Here is a 25,170-nt window from a genome sequence, read left to right on the forward strand (position 1 = left end):
GTGAAGTACAGAAATACATACAATAGAAAGGTACATCATTTTGATCGTAATAGTATAAATGGCCCTGTCTGGGCTCTCGAATACAAACTTAGGCTGGGATTGTAATATTATTGATCATTAAGTCTAAACTGTAAGATGTTAACTTTTACACGCTGATTGGCAAGTGGTTTAAATAGGAAAAGATAGCGTGTTGTGTAGAAAAAAAAACTATTCCCTTTGATTTTCCTTAATGCTAAAGTAAGATATATACATATGTACAGATAACTATAGAACTAGTTACGCTCTGTCGTTGACCACAGCTGGGAGGGATGAAGTGTCTGCTTGAGACGGTGTTGGTCTAGGCTCGTGAAGATTCGTTGGAGGTAGGTTGATCACTGGCGTGTTCCTGCGACGTCTGATTTTGTGGCGAGTGCGCCCTCGAACTTCAGCAACAACTTTGGAGTCGGCTAGCCACCAATACTTTTCTTGGATGCGGTGATTGTCTATTTTATCTCTGTGCGGAATGTCTGTTGCATAAATTAGTTTATGCGCTTTGATTCTAGCTGGTATTGATTTATCAGCTCTAGATCGGCTCCAGTGATAGATGATAGGAATTCCATCTCGTTCTGAAAGGTATCCTTGTTTATCCAGAAGAAGGAAGGTTTCTGGAGGCAGGTAGTTGCCGTACTTGAATTTTATCAGCTGCTCGGTGTTAGTGAGAGCGAATTTCTTGATCTCTGGGTTTCTACTGTACATAGTGGAGGTGAAGTAGTTGCGACATATTTTTGTTGTACCAGATCGGGGCTCTGTATGTGAGAATGGGTCGAACAAGCAGTGAGTAGCAGATTAACTTTGCTCTGCTGTTGAGGTGTTTGCTGTAGAAGAGTTTGGAGTTAGCTTTGAAAGCTTTGGAGGCTTTTTCTATCTGTACATCAATGTGTGTATTGATGCGTAGTCGTTGATCGAGATGAATGCCCAGGTACTCCACCGTTTGTTTATGTGGGATCGCCGTTCGGACATTCTCATGGTTGAATATCTTAATTTCGAAGTTTCGCCAGTCCTTTACTTCTTTTTTGGAGAGCCTGTTCGTTGGTAGTCTGAAGAGGATGGTCTCACATTTATCCGGGTTAATAGTAAGAAGCCAGTCCTTGTAGTAGTTATTAATTTTATTACAAAGCTCTTCGAGCTTAGGCTTGATTTCATTAGGGTATTTTCCGCTAACGTAGGCGATGTAATCGTCAGTGAAAGTGATAGCGTGTAAATTGTTTCCTTGGTTTTGGTCGAACATGTTTAGCACTTTAGGCGTGTAAATGTTGAAAAATATAGCTGCGTTTACGGTACCTTGTTGGAGTCCGTCCTCTATTGAAAAAGCTCGCGACGAGGTGTCCTTGCCAACGGCGACGGTGAATTTTCGGTTCTGCATCATATGCCAGGTGAGGTAGATGATGTGAGTTGGAACATTGAGCTCGGTCAGTTTGTAGAGCAGCCCTTTGATCCATACGGAGTCAAATGCGCGCTGTAGATCTATGAGACAGGCACCAACCATTTCGTGTTGGTTAAGATACTGACAGATATTAGCTGCGAGATTGTGCACAGCGTTGATCGTTGAGTGGTTATGCCTGAATCCGAACTGGAAGTCTGAGATGATTTTGTTGTTAGCAATGAATTGCACTATGGTCGTGTTGAGGAGGACTATCCGTTCACCTAAACTGAACTATTGCGTTCAAAATTTCATATCTGATATATTAAGTAATTCAACATGTACAAACTAAAATTCATAATAAATAATAGCATAGTATATCTCGAGCTTTGGTTTTTATGCGCAGCACATAGAAGGAAAGCAAGCGGAGGTGATAATTTTTCATCTAAAAACAAAACCTCAAATCCACCTACCTTATAAGCACCGAGAGCTCTTCAATTAGAGGTTATATTTTCGAACGATTGCTTCACGAATAAATAAATGCCTCAAGTATGCAGCTATCTAGGACGCATCGTTTCGAAAACAAAAAACGGATTCCTAACCTCAAAATTAAAAAAAAAATTTAATTGACTACTCGAATGGAAATTCGATGTTCGAGCCCCATACATGGGGCGAAAATTTCGTCCGTTTTTCACGAAAAGCCTCCATTTACGAGATATCGACGAAAAATGCATTTTTATATGCGGGCCCTGAATCCCGACATCGGCGACCCTCTGGACATCATCTATTTGCGATTCGTAATCTTACTTTCTCCTGGCCAAGGATAAGTTTCGAGAGAACTCTCTTAATAAATATTATATTCTTGCCCTTGCTTTCCCCCAGTATTCAAACGTATTAACAAACAATTTTTTCCCATTAAAACTTTGCTACAGGGGTGAATTATGGGGTATGTGGGTTTAAGAGTTTCAGTTTTAGGATCGCTCCTCTCATTTGTTCACTGTTGAATAAGTGAATCAGATTGACTTATTCAAAAGTGAAATTTTCACTTGACAAAATAGTATTTATGTTAGCGTTTCACTGATTAGAATAATCATATTTTCATATTGTTCTAAAAGTTAAATCGAATTTTGGTGTCAAAATAGTGATTTTTTCACTATTTCAATAGTGAAAAATGCGTTCACTGCTTGAATAGTGAACATTTTCACTATTTTACATGGTGAGAGAAGAAACTTTAGGGATATGCTTAAACGGCGCGTTTCAGCGAAAGAAAAATGAAAAAACGCGCGAATGCCGGAAAAAGTCGATCAGGAAATTAGCTCAGTCGGATGCACGGCGCATCACGACTACTTATAGTCACGCACACACAGACACAAACGTGATATGCAGAAGAATAAGAAATCGGCGAAGAAAAGCGTGACGCTTGAGCGCATAAATCGCAATCGTGTGCACGTCGTCGGCGGCAGCTCTGGGGCATTTTCTCTCTCGCCGTGAAAATGTCTCTCCGCCGTCGGCAGCGTGCAGAGATTTCGACCGATGCTGTATAGCCGCCGCGCACGAGAGTCATCGGCGCAAAGAGACAGAGACATTATTCCATGGCGACTTTCCTTTCGACCCATCTATGCAGATTTCCGCGAGCGCGCGAGGCACGCTGCCACCCACGAGCCTCCTGTTTTCTTGCACTTTCACTCGTCTTTCTCTCCATCTCTCTCTCTCTCTCTCTCTCTCTCTCTCTCTCTCTCTCTCTCTCTCCTCTCCCTCCCGTGTGTGTCGCCCTCCTGTCTCTCTGCGCATGTACTCGACACTCGGCAATAAACATCGCGGCCGCGGTGTATACCGTAAATAGTGAACTGGCATCAGCAGCAGCAGTAGGAGCCACGCCTCCTCTCGCTTCTCTGCATCAGCGCTCGATCGTTAAGATCTTTCTCTCGGTGACTTTCCGCTATCTAGGCTCGATTAAACGGCCTATCTATTCGATAAATTTGCTCTTTTCGCGCGCCCGAGACGCGTTTTACACACGTAAATATACGTACAGAGCCGGTGCAGTGTATCACTCTTTTTCACAGCTTATTCAAACGCCTTCGATCGCACCCTATACCTCGTGCATATATAAATACACACGGCTCTCTCTATAGGCTTGTTAAGTTCCCGAGAGTAGCAATCTTTCTCCACCGTCTGTGACAATTTTACGCGGGGGCCAGCAAGATTCGCGCGTAAATAGGCGGGCAATTAACGTCAGCCGCAGCTCTCCGCAAGCATTGCTACACACGCGCAAAGGCATCTCCGTCTCTCGCGGATCGTTTAATATTTGTTAGCCGCGCGAGAGACGACGCAAAGAGAGCTCGGCGACTGCATTACCATATAAATTATGTTATCGTGATTTACGAGCCTGCCACAAGCACGACGACAACGATTCATCCGTTCGATTCTGTGGCGATCGTCATCGGAAGAGAAGTAGTGCCGAGACACAGTATGAACGATGTCTACGCTAATTCGAGCAAGATAGCCTCGCGTATGCGTGTGTGGATGAAGACGACGGCGGCGGGGCGGGATCCATTCATCCTCTCGCGCAAAACAATTTCAAAGCGAGAGAGAGAGAGAGAGAGAGAGAGAGAGAGAGAGTTTTATTGCGCCGTTGACTGACTGACTGGCTGAATCAATATACGCTGCCCTTAAAGCGCGCGCGCGCGCGCGTATATATACCCTCGTCGTTTACGAGCTGCCAAGCAAATCTTTCACAAGAGCTCTAGCGCTGCAATTTCCATTTCGTTTACGAATCGAGAGAATTACGACATCGTACATCACATCGCCCTCGCGACGGAATTGAAAATCCTGGAATCGCTTTTGGATTTTTTCGAAAAGAAGTTCAGCGCGCTTGTATAGGCGCATACACATCGCTTTAAAAGGCCATCTCGCTGCGGACGCGGCAGGCGCGCGCGTTGCGCAACGACGACAATGGTCCGCCGCGCGCAAGTTCATTGCCGAGTGCCGAACGGAGAGTGGGAGTTGTCGGAAGAGAGAAAGAGGCCTATGGCCACAACAGCATCATACGAGCCGGATTAGCGCGGCGGAACCTTTCTCCGCTCTCTGTATGTACACACGCGCATGTATATGCACGAAACCCGAGACGCGCAGCTATATAGCGCAGAGAACGCATGCATGCGAAGGTGAAATTGATTCTTCCTGCCGGCCGCGAGATTTTCACATATATGTTGACGATGGACACGGGTAATTCGATCGATTGGATCCAATCATTTTCAGATAAAAAATTCGTACTCGCGTAATTTAGAAACAATTTTCCTCGGTGATATATCACGTCCACTGTATACATGCGCCGAGTGTTTTCAACGCGCCTAATGGGACTCTATTATTTTCCAATCATAATTACGCGTGACGACTGGACCAACAAAGGCCGATTGATGATGGGCTGCTTTTTCCAGCGACACGGCGCTAAGCGTCGCGATTAGGCTTTAATTTTCAATAAAGAGACCCGATGTGCGGGGCCTAGGAGGTCGCGGTTATTGGAGAAAGCGCGACAACTCTTCCAACTCCTTTTACGACGTGTAAATACGGATAAATCCCGTATGCGCGTGTAATCGAAAAATTTCCCTCGTTTGTTATGTAGCGGAGGATATTAGCACCAGTAGCGGATCAGCTCTGGACGTATGGATTATTGACACCACATTACACCGTCCCGACAATCTATTTTTAAGGCAGCCCGTGTATACTATGCACATATCTGACGTCTACACAGCAGCGCACACAGAGAGACAGGAAATCTATAGCCGTCAGAGCCGCCATTGTGGAAAAGGGCTGCTGGGACCGGCGTCGCGCGTGTCTGCGCGAAAATTCTCCACGTGGCACAGGACGACGAGCCATATCGATCGGTCTGAAGTCAGCACCGCCGGCATTTCGGTTCCTCGGCACGTCCTGGTATATACTATATATAGAGGAGAGGCTGTGGCAAAAAAGTCAAAGGACGAAAAAGCACAGTTATATACTTATATATACGGGTGAGGCTCTCTCGTGCGGGCATAGTTTGCAGGCGTTTCTGCGAATGAGAAATGTCCCGTCAGTAGCACTGCAGACCTGCGCGCGACAACACAATACGCTCTCCTCCTCCTCTCTATACGCAGGCGTTTATGCGCGGCCGAGAAAAAGGGACGAGCCGATATGAATTATCCTCGAGCGCTCTTTAGCGTCTGCCGCTCGAAAACATCATTTTTCACGCCGCAGATGGATGGAAGCGCAGCCGAGAGTATAAAAGAGAGATAGAGAGAAATCTATCTAAATCGCCGCGGCGAGATCGGTCTGGATGTCTAACTTTTACCGTCGTCGCTTCCACTTGATCAAACGCCTCAACAGCTTTATTCGCCGCGAGGTGGTCTGTCTCTATCTCTCTATTTCCTGTGCGAGACTCCCGTGTACTACTGCGCTCTTTTTGTTGTGTGTGCGTGTATATAAGTGTACAGCCGCAATAGAGTCTCTGATGTATGTAACTGCAGCGTAATGAGAGCTAGACGCTCGATAATTTACGCGCCCTTATCGCTCCAAGACGACGCTGCGTATTAAAAAATCCATTCGAAGGAGAAAGCGCTTTCCTATATTCCCGCATCTTTTAGGCCAATCCCGCGTGGAAAGGGGAAATCTATATAATGTATATAAGACCGAGACGCGGCCCTTTCCCTCCTCCATTCGACGCGTCGTCGCGACGATTTATACATCGCTCCCTCTAACTCTGGAGCATAAAAGTGCGCGACCGCATAGTCGGCCGTTTGTCGAGATGAGCACTCAACGCTACGTATATTTCACCGCGGGAGATTCAGCGATATTTCCTATCGGCAGTTCTGGCCGTAAATACGGGCTCGGGGTTGCCACCTTTTTCCTCGCGAAAAATCCATCGCAACGGGGTACATTTCGTGTTATTATTTACAGCGATGCACACAACAGTACAGAGCTATAGGATTATGACATTTATGTGCCTATTTCTGAATTGCAGGGTTTCCTCGAAGCCAACTCCCGATGCTGGTGGAACGTCGCCTTGGTCGACGCTACTCGACAGCTGAGGTACAAGGGCCACGTGGCCCCCGGAATTCTCATGGTCAGCGGTCCGCCCTGCGCCCTTGAGGTCTTAAGAGCAGCCTGGGCGCGCAACGTCTTGCGACCCCCTGCGGATCACATTATCAGTTGTCTCGGTAAGTCGGCACTATGTTATAATGCGCGAGCGACAAAAGCGGCCGCGCAAGCACACACACACACACACACACACACACACACACACACACTGCGCACGAGCTATAGGCTCTTATCGCCGTCGGCTATCGGGCAGGCATCTCGAGCCAAAGGGGCTTCGCGTGCCGCGTCTGCATCCTCGGCATTTATGCTAATGCTCCGGGAATGCAGTCGCTGCTGCTGCGCTGCAGCGAAGCCTTGTTACCCCAACTCCTTCCTGGAATCTCCCTCTCTCGAGCGTACTTTTTTCTCGAGCTTTTCCAAGCCCATCCCACGACTATATTCACATGGTGGCGATTGATCGTTATTTGCGCGAGAGCGTAACGCAGCCGTCATCTCTATTGATCGCTGGAAGCGGGGCCCGATTCTTAATGCTAACGCGTACACCTTCATTATTCTCCATTCGCTTTCTCCCCCCGGCGCGGATATGCAGATCGTGCGGACGCGGTTCGCAAACGCAATCCGAAGAAAAGCGGTACACGTATGTGCGCACAGTACTTAACATTTCGTAATACGTCGATGAGGAGATGACGAAGGCGCATCGTCCAAGTACGTCGAGTTTCACCGTTATGCACACACGTGCATCCGCGCTGTCGTCGGTGCAGTACAATAATGCAGCGCGATAACTTTAATTCGAGAGAGTACGTATGGCTGCTGATGCCTATGGCGAGGAGGAAGAAATGACAATTTCTCTCCCATCAACCTGCAGACGTATACATACACACGACTCGAGCTTTCGAAATAATAATTCCGAGAGCGCATATATTGCACTGTATAGGCATATACCCACACCGTCGAGAGAAAGAGCGCGCGCAGCGCGCCGATCCAATTATAAAGGCTATTATTTTTCCCTTACGTAAGACAAGGTCGTCGTTATATTGTCGCACGGCTCGCTCTCGGCTTTCCTTATTGTGCGCATTGGCTAACCCAGATATAATTGTATACCCGGCGTTGCATATCGCGTTATGCTTCGCTTCGCCTTTTCGAGATATGAATACGGGCTGATGCACGTGTGTGCACTGTGTCGAGAGCCAGACGGACACCTGACGATGAGAGTCGGGGATTCCGTTTCGTTCGCTCGTCGTTATTGATTGGTGTATACATATTCATACACACGGCTGTAATCAACGCTAACCGTTCGATGATAATCTAATAATCCTCGTAAATCGCAATTATACAACGGCGCGCACGCGCACCTAATCAGCCGGCTGTTATTAGATTAATGAATTACGCGCGGATAACGCGTGTACAGTTACTCGCTGATGATGCATTTATCGTTACACAATACTCTTTCTCTGCGCGCGATTAACGTTAGCGTTGCTGTTTTCGATTAGATTTATTTAGAATTTACTTTACTCTCGCGTTGATGATCGGTTCGGAAAGAATTATGCGTGGGTAGAACAATCCCGTGTACCTATAAAAATGCATAAATTCAACGAGATGATGGACGAATTAATTAACGTGTCAGTCGGAAGCTTATAAATTCGTCGTAACTTTCGCGAGCGACACGTGCGCGCACTCGCCTCTTAATAGAGACGTTGTCGTGCATCGAAGCCAATAGAGCGTATAGACAGCCGTATCAGCTCGTCGCGCGTGTATATATTAGGGCTCGCTCGACACACTGGCGGATAGGGCGACTCGCGATATGCCGGGAATATGATCGTTCATTATTCCGGACGGATGAGTAGCTTAGCTTGCTATTATGGAGAAACTGCTCTGGTACGCGAAATCCTAGTCAAAATACAACTGATGTCCCTCCACGTTGAAGTCGCTAAAGGAATTTCGCGGGGGCGGTTGCAGAGCTCATACTAATACGTTGTACATTTCCTTCCTATAAATCGCGCACAATGTACGCCGCATTCGCACTAATCATGTCTCGCGAATACTGCGGAGCAGTCGCGGAAGCGACATTTTTCAATTGTACGGCCGTCGCATAAATCGTAGCGTATTTAAACGCGAAAAATGAGCTAGGATGTGTGCAGCAGGAGCAATAACGTACAGCATAATAGAGTCGCTCCTAGCTGCGCAACGCAGAGGGCATAATGGAAAGCACATCGCATCCTTCGGTATACCGCCGCGTTTGTGCGCGCATGTATAATTGGCCAAAAGAGCGCGTTTCACGAGCAATTACGCGCGGCCCGTGTAATCCACGAGCACAGACAGAGGAGCTTGCTCTCGCCTTGCCTTGCCTTATACGACTGTTATATAGATCGAGAGAGTCCGTGGCACGGCGAAAGATATATCCGCCGCGCGCAACTTTCGATGGCCCGGGGCCAAAGTTCCACCCGTTCTGCGAGATATCTCGCGCCGCGCGGAAAAGGTCAGCCTACTCTCACGCCTGCCACGAGAGCATATACACGGAGCTGCTGCGGAGCTCAGGTGACGCAACTTTATATTGTACTTTGAGAGAGAGCCTCTCCCCCGCCGCGCGCGATCGATAGCGCTGCGCTTTAATTTGCCAAGCGCCGCCTAAGTCATATGTCGAACAGCGTCAAGCTCGAGGCGGTCTTTTTCACAGCGAAACAACGCGCACTGCCGCGCTGTGTTAGGTGTAATAAAGCGCGAGTGAAGAGCGACGAAATCGGGGAAAAAACGTCCCTCATATCTATTCACTCCGCGATTTTGCCCGGAGCGGCGGCTCTATACTGCAGCCTGTACGAAGGTGTGATGCAAATGGCCGCGCGCGCGATACGAGCCAGCGACGACTCTCACGCTCTCCTTCTGCATCACGGACGAGTATTATGACTCGGCGGCGGTCGAGGGACCTTATTTTCTCGCGAGCGCGGGCTCTCTCACTGCGGAGACTCGTGTGGAATACGTACAGTATACGCGTATCTACCACTCGCATGTACTGGCCATTCGATATCGAGAGCTAATCTCTCTCTCTCTCTCCCTCTCTCTCTTTCTTTCTCTTTCCGTGCGGCGGCTCTTCCGGGCGACACGAACTTATATATATTTTTCTCTCTTCGCCGCTCCCGCGGATCTGCACCGTGTGCACCGATGCACTGGGACTGGATTCCGAGATTTCGGATATCCAATTATGGCTTATCAGTTTCCATTACTGGAAGCTCGCTGCGCGCGCAGCTTGTTAGCCCGCTGATAAGCGCGAAAAAGCAGAGCAGCCGATTTTATAATGCATATACCGCGCGCTCTCTCTCTCTCTCTCTAACGGGATATGCATCCTTGGTCAAATTCACGGCTTATTTATCAAGTGCCGATGACGCTAATCAACTCGCGCGATGCTATCAGCTCCGACGATGGCGAGTATATTAGCTAGCTAGCTATATCCCAGGCGCAACGTCGTTATTAGAAAGAGATTTCCCGTCTAGCTGCCGTTGCTGCGCCCGTCTACGTATATACAGTATACACAGGGGATATAATTGCTCAGGAGCATAAATTAATTCCGCAGACCTCCCCCGGGCACGCCCAGCGTGTGTAGCGAAGAGAGGATAGCTGCAGCTCGCCGCGCAATAGCGGCAATAGTTGGCAGAAATCCTCTCGATTAGGCGCGAATCGTCGTCGATTTTCTCAAATTGAATTAGTTATTGCTGCGGGGGACCGGCGAAATTCGAAAAGCGAAGTGTAACGCGCTTTCACTTCATCCCATCATACACCGAGCGAATCGCCGCGAAAGATCTTCTTTTACAAGCTCTCGCGCGCGCGTACGTCGCATTTATATTGTTGAGGAGCAGAGGCTTGGCAAAATAAGCAACAAATCGAGCGGCGCACTTGCATCACACTTCGTTACGCAGCTTGCGCTTTCTACCTGCTCTCTGTGTGTGTCTCCTCGCCCGGCTTTTGTTTTGTTATTTCGGTCCTGCGCATGAGCCGGTGAGGAAGGATATTTTTCTTTAATTGCGCCCGAATTGCACCGAGTGCTATTGATCCGCCGCGCAGTTTTACATCAAAATTCAAGATAATGACGTTAGGTCACCGAATCCGCGCGCTCGCGCGGTTATGTGAAAAAACTTTCTCGAATCTCGCGCCCTTATTGCAGCGCGCGATGAAAGGGCGAGCGCGCGTTACGAAAGCGGCCGGGAGATAGCGTGAAAGTTTGTTTGTCTCTCGTTGCTCGTTTATACCTCGGGATTTGAAAAATCGAAAGGGAGAGCTGAAACCTTATACACTTGTATGCATACCGCACGTTGTAATGCGAAATAGCCAATCTCGCTCCGCCAGAGTGAGAGCGAGGACGACGCGAGCAAAAAAAGAGGAAAAAGAAGAGGAGAGTCCTCGCGCTGTCGTGATCTGCATATATGTATATACACACACACAGCGGGGTTTTTTCAAAGCCGCGCATGGGAAGTGGACCATCTCTCGCTCAACATGCGCGCGGCGTACAATGCTATACTTGTATGCTCAACATTCACTTTTCTAATTTGCCGAGCGCGAGCTGAGAGACTGATGCAGCATCAGCAGGTATATTACATCCCGCATCATCTTCTCAGCGCTCGCGCGAGGAATCGTGCATAATAATATTGCGACACTGTGCAGCGAGCCGCCGCGAGACTAGCGCAAGCTGCGCAGAGCTTTTTCTTCTCTCCGGCGGCGGCGGCGGCGGCGGCGCGCGAGAGCGAGAACGATTTTCCCTAATGACGACGATGAATCACGTAAATTACCGGGTTGCACGCGCAAACCGGGAAATTAATTGAGTTTCGCGTTTCGTTTCAATTGCCGCGCGCGCGGAGCGACGTGACTCCCTTTTTTCGAAATCGCGGCAAGCGGATGGATGCAAAGTGTGTGTGTGTGTGTGTGTGTGTGTGTGATATGTTCTACTGCGACTCGTCGCTTCATTATGCGGAGAAAAGGCAACACAACTGCTCTGTCTCGAGGCCGCCTGCACCGTTGCGCGGTCTAAAGTCAAACAAGTGCACGCGGCTGCGTTTCGGTCAATATTTGAAGGCTATTTCGCGCAAAATCTCTAGAGGTATTCCGAGAGCGCCACCGCGAAGACTTTCCAAGTGCATTTCGCTGTCCTCGCCGGGCTTGCGCAAAGAGACACACTGCGCGCTGTCCCGCGAGCATAATGTATAGGATTAAATATCTGTAGCGTGTAGAAGAGACGGTTATATTCTCTACACACGTATATGACTTGGGAGCAAATAGTCAAGAGCATACAAGCCTCAGATTTCAGAATAACCCGGTGCAGCGGAGTATCTTTTATCTCGGAATTCGTCCTCGCTCACAGCCTCTTCGGTGATGTATATACCTATATACGTATAGGCCGAGCAAGCTGCGAACCAGTTTGCCGAAAGAATCGCAAGAGACGACACTCCGATAAACGAGCGCTGTATATGCTGGATTAGCACACGTTCGCGCACGTGGGGACCGTCTCTCGATGGAATCCGACGGCGTCGTCTCGCTAAAAATATACCTGGATGCCGCGGCTTTATACCTGCGCGGATCCGTAATCCAATAGCCGTAAATGATGCGAGAGCGGCCAGCATCGAGTTTTTTAAATTTCGGAAGGCCAACTTGTACGATTATTACAGGAGAGAAATGCCTGCGCCGAGTACAGAGGCTAATTATCAAAAGCAAACAGTTTACGACTATACCAGTGTGTCTTGCTGCACACACGTGTCATTAGAGGCGTTGTATCACACACATGCAATACAGAGTATATATTTTGAAAAACGGGATCTACGCCGAGCGCCGCAAAGTGACAGATACAGGGAGCTCCGTATACACGTATATCCACACACATAACCGGTGCTCAAGCGAGCGGCCCATTAAGTCTCTTTATATATACGCGGGCAACTTTCTCGGCGCCTGTGGTATATACCTTATACCAGTGGATTATACCGAGTATAGTCGAGAGCGCGGAGAGGGAAAGAAAGAGCAGCAGCGACTCTCGCTCGAAGACAGCTCTCGTCTGAGACGCGTTATCCGTAATTATTGTCCGAAGGCGTGTCGGCATCGGTAGCAGCCCGGCACGCGACACGATCGATCGTCGATTCCTCCTTACGGCCGCGATAAGCAGCAGAGGAATAATTTGCTCGTTTCAGTATATCACCCTGCACTCGTATCGCGATAAACGAAAGCAAGCCGTTGTATATCCAAACTTGCGATCTATACCATATGGCCTCTATATCCGCGTGTAGGTACCCATATAGGCTAATGTCAAGAAAGCATGACAAAGTGCTCCGCGCGCGTCGAGAGATTGATGGGCGATAAGCGAGCGTGCGCGAGCTTTGCGCGCAAACGCATTCGACTTGATGGCCGGACATAAACGTACGCGCGCGGTTTCTCAAAAACACGCCCGGTTTTTCTCACGTATAACTGATTATAATACATGATACACGCACGCGGCCCTTGCGCGCAGCAGCAGCAACAGTTCTGCTTCCGGTCCACCTTTTATTCGGAGAAAAACGTTCCCGTCTCGAAAGCACACAACACACACACACACACACACACACACACACACACGAGCATCGGATATTCATTATCATTGTATAAGGAATGATGATTAACGATGTGCACTTTCTCCGTTTCGAGAGGGCTCTTAAAAGTACGCTTTAGTAGATTCTAGCTCGCGCCTACGTGTATATACGTGTGTGCGTGCTCTCGAATCGCGTAATTGCGCAACGCCTCTCCCGCTCGGCTATATAATGAATTAGACGAATCCTTTATAACTTTCTTCTGCGGCGATTCTTCACTCGCCCGGCGCGGCGGCCTCGGCTAATTTATCGCTTTGCTTATACTCCTCATCAATCTAAAAGTGCATACGCGCTCGCGCGGCAGCGTAATCCAAACAATCATATATAACTATAAGGCGTACAACACATGCATCGGGTATGGTTGAGTTGATGATTGGAAGTCGATTGCAGCTAATGGGCCGCAATATCCCCAGTGTATTACGTGCGTACAAACGAGAGCATTATAAGAGAAGCTGTGTGCGGGTACATAGTAGGTTCGGTTTCGTCATAGACCACAATGCCAGCGCCCATAAATGTTTGCAACTGATGCATCTTGACAGAAAATACTAAACGATATCGTGGCTAATAAGACGTTTGGATAAGACTCCCGCGCAATTACAGGACACTGTTATAACTTTTTGCCCCGCGCTGTCCCAATACACATGGGAGCATATAAGGAGTATATATTCCCACTGAGAAGTGAAATAAGAGATTTCAACAGAGACGAGCATAGATGAGATAGCCCGCGCGCGCACACCGATTCCATCTCGTTGAGAGATCGGTTATCTCTCGTCGTCGCGATGTCAATTCAGCATAGCGGCCACGTGTACAAGCGCACAATACCGATCTTCTTGCGCGCTTTCGTCGCGATACACGTCGAGTACTGCAGCGTCCCATTCACTTCGACGCAAAATCGTCGCCGAAGAAGAAGACGAAGAATCAAGGTGCAATAGAGCCGATCGACGCTCCGGATAATAGTAAGCATCGCTCGCTCGGAGACAAGAGAAGCTGCAGTGTGTTCTCAGCGCTCGAGCTCGAGCTCCCGGCGGCGGCGGCGGCTGCGATATAATAGGAAGATCGTCGCGATAGGACAGTAACTAGGTCTCGACTCTCCGGCGGAGAGCTTTGTTGCTTCGCGCCATCGGAGCTCGCTCTCTCACTCTCTCGACGGCGCCATCGCCGGATCCGATTGCAGCCAAGTCACAAGCCGCCTGTGCCGCCGCTGAAAATGTGTCCCCCAAACGCAGGCCTTTTCGCACACTTTTTTTCCTCTCCGTTTTAGCCATGCGGTATGGTACAACGATGATAAAGCCGGCACCGCGTGTAATAAGGAAGTAGCGCGCGCGCGTTGTACCGTTTGCGAAATTTCGCAGCTCATTGTCGGGAGCCGGCGCGTGTGTATGCGCTCTGCTTTCTTATCGCGAGCTGCAGCGTTAAGTATAGGTATAGCGCACTCTCCGTATAGCTGCAGCGAGATGCTTTTCAAGATCTCTCGGCACAATGAGGTACGTACATACGCGCCTGCGCCGCCATTGCGGTGCTTTTCGCGGGAACGCGAGCTGTCGGTCATTGCAATTGGAAAATGGACGACGCCGACGCGGGATCATCTCGTCCGATATAACCAGTCGCGCTTTACGCTCTGTACTTTCTCCGAGTATTATCGAGTCGTAAAGCTGCGCGAGAAGAAGAGGGAGAAGAAGAGGGAGAAGAAGAGGGAGAAGAAGATGCATAAAGCCTGCAATTGGCTGCATTTAGCTCCCGCTTCTTTAGCGCCGCTACAGCGAAAATCAACGCGCGAATTTAATTATGAAAGAGGAAGGATCGATCTCAGAGCGGGTTTGAGTATATAGAGCTCCAAGTATGCGCGCGCGCGCGCGCGTCGAGACGACGTTGACAAGTGGGAGCAGCGGACAGATAACGCCGCTGCATGTGCCCACGCGCATATATCGCCGCATAAATATTATGTCTCACGCGCGCGACTTTTTGCGCTCTTAAAAGTCAAAGTGACACGAGGGGCAGCTGAGTGAAAAAGAGCAGGCAGCAATGTGCCTACGCGAGTCCTTGTGCGCGCGATGATGCAAGCGTTTTATCTCTGCTGCAGTGCAGCGTGTGCGCGTAAAGCGAAAAATGAGCGGGACACGCGTTGAGCTCCGTATTGTGTGCGTAACACACATCGAGACAAAGAATGCGGGAATTAAGCTGGTCTTTCGCTGCAAGATTTCAAATCGGAACTTAACTCTCACCGCGCAGCGCCTCTTTTACGCAATGTTACGCGCGAACGTGTGTGTGTAAACATCGAAGTTACACATACTTTTGCCGAGTTTTAACATACACGCTTGAACAAAAGAGATGGCTAATTCACTTTGAAAAGCCCGTAATAAGCCGCTGCTACAGGAGGAGGAGGAAGAGGAAGGACAGAAATCTCTCGGCAGCGATTTCCCGAAGAGAGTCTCATTGTTCGCCGCCTCTTTCGACACACGAGCACAGCACAACACACACTCTGCGCTGCATACTACCATTTCCAGCGGAAGTCTCGTTAGCCGAGCGAGCTCGTCGGATATAATTGACTCTCTCTCTCTCTCTCTCTCTCTCTCTCTCTCTCTCTAGGCGGCACTTGCGACAACGCGAAATACACGCGCCGCATACAAGTGCGCAGCCGATATATACTGTGTACGTTGTACACTCTATAGCTTCCCCTCGCTCTCATACATGTGTAGATACAGCTCTCTGTGTCTGCTCTCCTCTCATATCGATTAATACATAATTCTGTAGGCTACTGTATATACCTGTGCGATGTAGCTTGGCTGCGTTTCACAAGCTCTCGAGAGTATAGCATATTATTTGTCTGGTCTATCTCGGCGATGGCTTTGTAATAATCATCCTCACTCGCGCGTTTAATGCTAAAAGCTTGTCGGTGATAAATCTGCCTCTCTGACTGACGTGCGCGCCGCGGCGCCGCGGCGCCGGGCTGACCAAACACTGCCATTATCTACTTAAAGGCAACCTCGTGCCATATTTTTTCCCAATACGAATCTCTCTTTCTCGCCGCTTCTTTTCAAGCATATACCGTGTGTATATAATCTCTATCAGCCGAGCAATCGATTTCGCACTTTGCACAGTATCAGCGCCAGCAAAGCCACGCCTTCAGCAGTGTCGTCAAGTTTTTCTCCGCTCCTCGCTTATGTAACGCGCGTACACACACACACACACACACACACACACACACAATTGGCACGCGTGTATTAAATTGGGTAAATTATGCGCTGCGGCTTATCCTAATGCAGCCGATAAACGGCTGCTGCAAAATTTATATGGGTCCCCCTTCTTCCTATACGTGTATGTGTACATACACATGCGCATTGCGAAAATGCGCAGCTAACAGCTCTCTCACTCTCTCGAAATTAGCGTGGGCGAATGTGCAGCCTTTTACCTCTCACCGCGGAAAACCGGCATCGGCAGCAGCAGCAGCAGCAGCAGCGTAGGCGTAGCAGCGCTGACATACGATATAAAAATATATAAGCCAGCGAATGATAGAAAGCCCGAAGCTGCATAGAGGCCGGCTAATAATAGTCCTGTATCAGGAGGCAGGTGTCTAGCCGCTCCTATATAGGCTGCAGGCTCGCGGAACTCGAACTACACGGGAAGACCAGCTGTACACGTGCACAATCGCGATCGAAGATTGCGTAAGCCTCGATGGATATTCGTGTAGGCATACATACTTTTGTCCGCGCGCGAAAGATATTAAAGTCGCTTGATTGAATTGAACGAGTAGTGTGTCGCGCCTCGTAAAATCGACTTCTCGCTCGCTCGCGATATACTTTTACCCGTGCGCCGGCGGTGAGCGATAGAACGCTCGTAATATGTAGCTCGCGCGTCGATGAAAGTTTCCCCGCACACGGACAGCCGGTAAATGATAGTCCGATATATGGACTGCACTGCTCGTAATTAGAATCAACGCGAAAACGATCTCTCTCGCGCGCGCTCGCGTCGACTAATTAACGATTATGAGGAAATTAAGAAATTACGCGCGGCTAATTCACGCCTCGCGCGGTGTACTTATTTTCGTCAGTTTTGGATTGGACGGCATCGCGCGGCGTTAAAATAAAAAAAGAACGAAGATTGAGCCGAGCGATATAGCAGCTTATGCCGCAGAGACTTGCAGCAGAAAGGCCGATCGACCAAGTAGCAGCAGTTCGTCGGCGGTGCGGTGCAGACTGCATGTGCGCAGTATGTATTATCGGACGCTTCGATCGTGTCGGAGAGGCTCGCTTGGGATCATCCGGTGCAAGAGTATAAACGAGACTTGCGCCTATAAGCCAAGTATCAGCGTGAGAGCTGATTCTCGCACCTATATACCGCCGTCCTCAGCTCACTCGTGATTTTGTGTATAAACGCCGATTGTTTAGCAACGAGATAATCACTCTCCCTCTCTCTCTTTCTCTCTCTTTCTCTCTCTTTCTCTCTCTTTCTCTCTCTTTACGCAACGTCCCCGGATTGCGTGTTCCATATTATATTTCGTATACGCAGTAGCGTACCTGGAAAAGCGACGACTGCGGATCTATAATCGTTGCGCGACACGCGCGGAGGAAATGCTATGGAATTAAGCTCTCGAAAAGAAAAACAGCCGAGTAATGACATAAAAAAGCAAGTGCGGGAAAGAGAGTACACAGAGCGGAGATGATGTGCATTACGACACATTTCATTGCACACTTTCTCGCTACAGCGAGAGAGCGCGAGCAATTTCCCTGCGGCGCGTGCAGCTCTCATTTTTCGGAACGCCTAATAGCGACGCTCGCCGACAAAAGAGAAGCACAAACTCTCGGCCCGCGCGCGCGCGCATAATGCGATCCGATGTATGTTGGCGCACGACAGAGTGTGTTTCAGAGCGAGATCACCATCTCTCGCGCTCGCGGCTACTCCGAGATCGCCGGCAGATAACGCGCGCGACTCTCTGTGTATAATGTGCAGCTATATATATGTTTAAGCGGAATTGTTTGGGAAAATCGTTGGAATAAGGAGCACTCGAACTTTGCGCGGAGAGAGACGCGTCTCCATAACGGCTCGGTGTGTGCAAATGTGCGTATTAGTTCAATTAGAAATATTCGAATACACAGCATATGTCCGCGGCCGACAAGATTGGCAGGATCGGGAGAACGCATCGATGCCGTAAGTCACTGAACGGACAAATGTCTTATACTTGGTGCGGTCGGCCGAGTGATGCCGCGTTATTTCAAAGTCAGCGCGCGACTAGCTCTATACGTGCATAATAAAGAACCGTCGATCGAATGACGGACGCATAATTTACGAATCGGACGTAGAAAGTGCGTTCGCGCGTGAAAATAACGATTTCTCCGTCGATTTCTTCGCTGCCGCTGCTGCTGCTGTAACAAAGAAGCCTAGGCGCGATTCTTTACATTTATTTGGCGGCAGGTATAAATCAGCCGCGCATTCCTGCACCCCCTTAAAAAGGAAGCGCGCGCGCGCGAGAGAGAGAGAGAGAGAGAGAGAAAGAGAGAGAGAGAGAGAGAGAGAGACAGGTGCGCGCTCGCTATACGGCTTTACGAGCGTATCCTCCTCCCCGATCTCGCGCTTTTTCGCACGCTCGAAGCTCCAAACTAGCCTGCAGTGATCCCACTCGTCCCGATACATAATTGCGTATTATGTATATAGTCTATATTTATGAGGGTGGACGTGCCTATATGTGATTCGCGCTTGGTTGAGAATAGTCTGCTGTCCCTCCTCGGTGCATTCTCGCGTCTCGCGCGCGAGACGAGTCTGCTGCTGGCGAAAAGTGCGCTGCCGTGAAATACGACTTACGCATAGCTATAGCCGAGGCATAACGCCGCACGCAATGAATAGGAAATAGTACGCAGACGACGACCTTCTTTGGGCCAGTTGGGCTTGGAAGTATTTATCGGTTGTAGCGCTTTGAGTTACGACTTGCGCTCGCCGCATACCTGCTGCGGTCTATGCCCAGCTCCTTCTTTTCTTGTATATGTATAGCCAGCTAGAGTCTTCTTCTTCACGCTCTTGGCAGCTGCAGCTCGCGCTTAAAGAGTTATATGTGCGTGTGTTTTTAAACATTTCTCTCGTGTACGTACGTGTATTATTATTATTACAGTGACCTGGAAAGCTTCGGCGAATTGCTGAAAGCTGAAATATAATCGCGTTTCCGAGCGCCGAGTGCAGTAATCTCCCCCCTCGCAGTATAGCGAAAAAAGCGCTGCGCTTGTGTACCGAAGGGATTATAATATACGAGCAATGAAAGGGATAGGCCCGAAGGTCGAGAGATCCATATGCGGTCGGACGTCATGAGCATCGCAGTCGACGAGATTAAAAGGGGGAGAGGCGTATATAAATATATAACAGGGAGACGAGGGTGGACGTCCTTGGGTGGAAGAATTTTCGGGGGAAGACCCGTTCGTTGACCGAGACTGTATATACGGTGTAGGAAAATTCAATCATATTATACGTGCTTTTCCTTCCTTCGCGCGGAGTTGCAGTCTGAAATTTTCACCGAAAAGTGTGCTAATCGCCAATAAATTTTGCTATTATACTTTCCATCGGTTGAATTCTCTTATACACAAATCACGGTAAATTTCACGCTTGACGCGCGGTGAAGCATAATCTATGCGAAATTCGCTTGAATTCGCTTGAATTCGCAAATGAGCGCGAAGAATGCACACAATGATTTAGAGGCATTTCCATGTACTCGCTTATATCCGATTGTTTTTTTAAACACAGTTGTCGTGCTTTTACTTCGCTGCAATAAAAGATGTCGCAGCTCTCGCTATAAGATACATCATCCAATAAAATCCGTCTCCGCTGCCGTAATACCTACACGCACATGTTCTCGAAGGGGCCATCTGCCGCGCGCTCGACTCTCTCTCTCTCTCTCTCTCTCTCTCTCTCTCTCTCTCTCTCTCCCATCAACGTACAGGCATACAGCTATGCGTATCTATAACCGACCCCCCCCCCCTCCCCTCTATAGTATATACTATACGGTACTGCTGCAGTGCGGCTAAGCCGCGACTGCCGAAAAAAAATTTATTCGCAGTCATGCGTCCATACTTTAATTACAGCCGCGCACGCGTGTAATACAAACTCTGCGCTGCGGTCGATCGATATAACGCGCGCCGGCTTTCACCTCCCTCGCGTTCTGCATAATAGTAATAATAATAATAATAATGATAATACCGCTCTGCTTTTGCTCCGATGAAATTGTTTATCTCCAAAAAGTGTCGAGGAAGTTATTACATAAAGTATATATGAATTCCCCTAAGGAGGTGATGATGAATAACCATAGTCGTTAGTGGGCATATTCAGCGCACGTAGCGGCGGCAAATTTTCGCATTTTTTTATGTCGCGCGCACGCGAGAATATGATTACAGTCGAATGAACACAGCTTTTTTAGAAGCTCTTTCAGACTAAAGCAGAAAATAAAAACTTGATTCGTTGCAGGGGACATCGAGGACTGCCTGGTCGCGCCGGTCGCCCAGGGTCAGTTCACGCCGCTGCCCGAGGCCCTGTGCTGGGCCATCCTGGAGCTGACGTCGCAGCGGCAAGCCGCCACTCTCGACACGTTGCGCTCCGCCCTGAAGAACGCCTTCCCGGCGATGCAGCGCCCGTCCCGCGAGCTCGTCTACGACGCCCTGGCCAAGCTCATGCAGGAGCGCAAGATCTACCACACGGCCCAGGGCTACTTCGTCGTCACCCCGGAGACGAGGCGGCTGAGGCGCGACTCGAGCCGCACAGGTGACAGGCGGACCTCCCGCGAGATGTCCTCCGGGAGGTCAGCTCAGGCCGGTATGCTCATGAGCAACGACGAGGCCATGGCCCTCGTTCACGGCGAGATGCTCACGCTCAGGGACGGCGACGTCACGCACCAGGCCGTCCAGACGAACCTCGCCGATGTCATCTGCGGAGGTGAGCTGTTACGCTAATTACGGCATGGGTTTGAGCCCGCTGTTGGGTTGAAATTTCATTCCTCTCTCTCTCTCTCTCTTTCTCTCCGCAGGCAATCCAAACGACAAAGTCCTGTTCGCTCGATGCCGGTCAGTGCCGGGCCGACTGGAGAGGAGGCATTCCCTGCGCCTCTGGGGTTCGGCCAGGCGTCTTCATCGAAGCGGAAGTTCGAGGTCGCTACCGAGGAGGCCCGAGAGGAGCGACACCTCCTCGAGCGCCGAGTACGCCAGCACCGACAGTGCACCCCACAGTCCGACGAGTGAGTCGTCCCGCCAGAGGGAGAAGGGTTTCTTGCTGCCGAATTCTAACTTTTCCACTCTCGCATTAACGCATATGCACGCATAACGTTATACGTATAGCTCACAACGCACACCGGCTGCTTTTTCGCCTGGTGACGGTCACTTTCACAGAAAAAAAGAAATATAGTCAAACCTCCATCATCACAGCAACAATCCCTTCTCCCCCTCGCACACATATAGCGTACTTGCATAGTGTCGATAACTCAACCCGTCCCCGCACTCACGCCAGGCTTGTCCGCTATACTTTCAGAAAAAATAGGCCTGCTGTCACGACTCTTCCGACGCAGCACGCGGAGAAAGGGAGCGCCTCTCATGGGCACGTTCAGCGCGCAGTATCCGCCGACCGAGTGGTTCAATCCCCGGGTCGTTCATCTTCACAGCGTCGCCACGCAGACCAGGGCCGCCAGTCCCTCGGTAAGCTATTTCTTATAAATGTAGCCGACTCTCTGTCTCCCTCACACACTTCCAACGTCGTCGATCTAACGAATCGCTCGCTCGCGCAGATGGCGGAGGGTCTGGGCCAGTCGCAGGCCAGCTTTCAAGTGTGGGACGACTCGAGCTCGGTGCGCTCGGCCACGCTGCCGCGCAGGCACCGCCGCCAGCCCAGCGGCGACTCCTCGAGTCTGCTGGCCAACTCGACGCCCCGGAGCTCGAGGAGGCACCGATCGCCCTGCTCGACCCTGCCGCGCTCCAAGTGCTCGAGCCTCAGCAGGTGCACCTCCAGGGCCTCGGTCGTGCCCTCGAGCAACGGCCAGCCTCCCAGCAACGGCAAGAACTCGGCCAACTCGTCGCCCAGCCGAAGCGGCGGCAGCTCCGGCTCCGTCCGAGCGGTCAACAACAACAACAACAACAACAACAACAACAACAACATCAACCGAGAGATCAGCAACAGCGCCAGCCCCGCCAAGACCTCCAGCCACTTTGGCAGCCGACTCCAGAGCTCCAGACACTCGTCCAGGAGACCCAGCCACGACCTGTCCACTAGCGGCAGCAAATCCGCCAGCAGCTCGCCGCAGCACAAGGTATCGTATTCGATTTCCTCCTCCTCGCGTCTTATCATCCTCTGCCTTCTGACGAATCGTCTTTCCGCCGCAGGTGCTGCAAAAGTCCTCCTCGAACCACTCGAGCCACTCGAGCGGCAAGTCGACCTCCAGCAGTCGACTGTCCTCCTCCTCTTCGCCGCTCAAGACCTCGAGCTTCTCGGCCAACTCCTCGCCGCTCAAGGTCATCCAGCAGGGAGCACTGACGCCACTGCAGGAGGCCCAGAATTCCATCACCCTGCAGGTCTCGACGAACCTGAGCCCCTCGCAGGAGCAGCGCGCCACCAGCAGCGTTCAGAGCAGCGTCACTCTCGCCTCGAACTCCTTGAGCACGACGACCATTTCCGGCTCGCCCGGCACCAAGATCTACGTGCACCAAAACAACTCGCCCATGCGCTCCGTCATCACCTTCGAGAACGGCACGGGCAAGAACTGCTGCCAGGAGAAAGACTCGACCGACAAGCCCGAGAAGCAAGAGAAGCAGGAGAAACAGGAGAAGCAGGAGAAGGAGCAGTTCGTCTGCAATAAGAAGACCGAGCAGCAGCAGAGCAAACCCGAGCGACCGTCCTCGCTCTACGCCAGCAGTAAGGAGACTATCAAGCAGCCGCTGCTCTGCGAATCGGACAAGGAAAACAAGCCCAAGTTATCCGCGGACCAGGAGGACCAGCTGTCCAACAAGCTCAAGCTGACGAATAACCGACTGAACAACAGCCAGGCTCACCTGATCGACGGCTCGAGCAAAGAGAGCAACGACGCGATGAACAACTCGCGCAAGCTCAGTCTCTCGCTGTCCAAAGACGCGTTGAGCTATCGCAACCTTCTGCGACCTGGCTCGAAGAACAACGTCTCCTCGAACCCGCCCTCGCCTACCAAGTCTTACGACGGCTTTGGCGGCTCGTTCAACAACGTCTACATTGAAAAGTCCTACGAGGCGGCGAAACAGCAGCGCGCCGCGGCCCAGGGCTCCGAGCCGAACCTCGAGAAGACGGCCAGCCGGGCCGAACTCTACTCCTATCCTAGTCTTAGCGACATGCAAGTGCAATTCACGAGCCTCGCCGCCCAGAAGATCCTCAAAGGCTGCCCTCTCAACAGCGTCGACACCCTCGTCGAAGTCAACATGGCTGCTGCCGAGAAACCCAATAATTGCGACGTCACTGTCCATACGGATTTTGGCCTAGTTTAAACACTGCCACGACTACAGCTTTTCTTCTTTTCCATTCCTACCCTTTCTATCCAAAAAATAAACGAACGTTGTCGCCACCCCCCCCCCCCCCCAGTCCACTGCCTTTTTTTAGAATTCCCCCTCTTTTGAAATATCTATTACCCAGTATATTATACACACACATGTAAAATATATACATAAAGTAGAAGTTATAAACTCGCGAGCTTACCGTCGACGATAATAATTGCAAATGAGTAGAGATTTTTGCTATTCGTTTAAGACTCGTCAGCGATTCATTGCATGCGTTCGTTAACTTTTTCAGTTGATCACGTATACTATAAGATAGAGAGACTCGCGTCTGGGATTCATCCTGGGCATATTTTTGCGATGAAAACTTTCTAAATCACATCATTTATTTTTTCCGACGCATTTCTACCTGTCTAGATAAAGGATAACTTATCAATCAATAAGAAATTAATAATGAACAATGGCCTTAAATTATTAAATGATGTTTTCGATTGTTGACACTTTACGTTCCACTTGCTTGAGAGCAATATCCCTTATACGTTTGGTCGAATTCGTCCGATTATCCGTACAATTCTGCGCCGTCACCCGCAGTTTTGCATCGCTTTACCCCGCGAAAGCGAATTGCCAAAGCGAACTTTACTTTTGTTATTAGGAGATTTGTTGTTCTTTGTAAACGACGTATGTACGCATTCACGACTCATTATATATTATATAAAGAAAATATTATCGAGATGTTCCCAAGCAAGTTATTGAAGACTTTTAAAAAAATGGAGACTAGAAAATGAATTTAATAAACCTAGATAAATGAAACATGATAAATGTAAGAAACGCGATCGGCTAATTCGTAGCGCAGGTGGCCCGTACTGTACCACTAGTGCAATTTCATATGTATTTTCCAAGTGCCAAAACCGTAGAACTTAATCGATCGCCTTAAGCGTTTCGCACAACGAGTTTAAGTCCAAGTCCGTTAAACTGAAACGCCAATTTTACAAAAAGACCGTCGTTAATAATAATAAACATAACACTAGCCGTAGGTGCAGAAAAAAAAGTAAGAGTAATAAATAAGAGAGCGCATCAGATACTTATAAGGGAAGGACTGGACATTGATTTACATTTTTACAGAATAGAAGCTTTTGTACAATTATATTATAGATTATTATACTATGTACACCTCGCCGACCTTATTTTAGGAAAACAAAAAAGGGTAAAGAGTTTAGAATGAAATTTTTTAGGAAAAGAGTTTATGAGCTAACATTGTTGTGATTGAATTTTATAGAAAGTACCGAGCAAAATATCCTTTTTGTAGTAAATTTTTAAGCGTTTGAGAGAATATCTTTTGGGAAATATACAACTCACGAAAACGTACGATCCTAGTCCTACCTTAAGAGCGCAAGATCGTGAGCTTTGTACATTTATAATATGCATCAGCGATTAACCAATAATAATGTTTTGCGCATGTTAGATCGTGTTACAGGCGCGAGCTGTAGACGCACAGCATCTTTTTCATCAAAACTAACTTGTAGAATATAAAATTGTACGATGTTATTGTCTTACGGATGTAACGAGGACCGCAATAATAAAAGTCAAAAATTATACCATAACAGTTGTTTTGTTTTTTCAGAACCTTGGTGCG

The 25,170-nt window shown here is 49.3% G+C and overlaps 1 protein-coding gene across 6 annotated transcripts in view; it reads left to right on the plus strand.

Annotated features, from left to right (window-relative positions):
• The window catches only part of LOC100114399 (myosin-G heavy chain), a 75,651-nt gene extending 50,513 nt beyond the window's left edge, over positions 1–25,138 (plus strand). For 5 of the 6 annotated variants that reach the window (XM_031929407.1, XM_031929406.1, XM_031929408.1 and 2 more), the window contains 6 exons: positions 6,396–6,591; positions 20,506–20,970; positions 21,062–21,268; positions 21,538–21,722; positions 21,812–22,330; positions 22,404–25,138. In XM_031929407.1, coding sequence (XP_031785267.1) covers positions 6,396–6,591; positions 20,506–20,970; positions 21,062–21,268; positions 21,538–21,722; positions 21,812–22,330; positions 22,404–23,531 — 2,700 coding nt within the window. In that variant the 3' untranslated portion in view covers positions 23,532–25,138. The remainder of the gene's footprint in view (positions 1–6,395; positions 6,592–20,505; positions 20,971–21,061; positions 21,269–21,537; positions 21,723–21,811; positions 22,331–22,403) is intronic. The other variant, XM_031929405.1, reaches the window with a different exon arrangement.
• Positions 25,139–25,170: the final 32 nt, after the last annotated feature.

This window comes from Nasonia vitripennis, chromosome 4 (assembly GCF_009193385.2).
Source record: "Nasonia vitripennis strain AsymCx chromosome 4, Nvit_psr_1.1, whole genome shotgun sequence".
Classification (NCBI taxonomy): domain Eukaryota; kingdom Metazoa; phylum Arthropoda; class Insecta; order Hymenoptera; family Pteromalidae; genus Nasonia; species Nasonia vitripennis.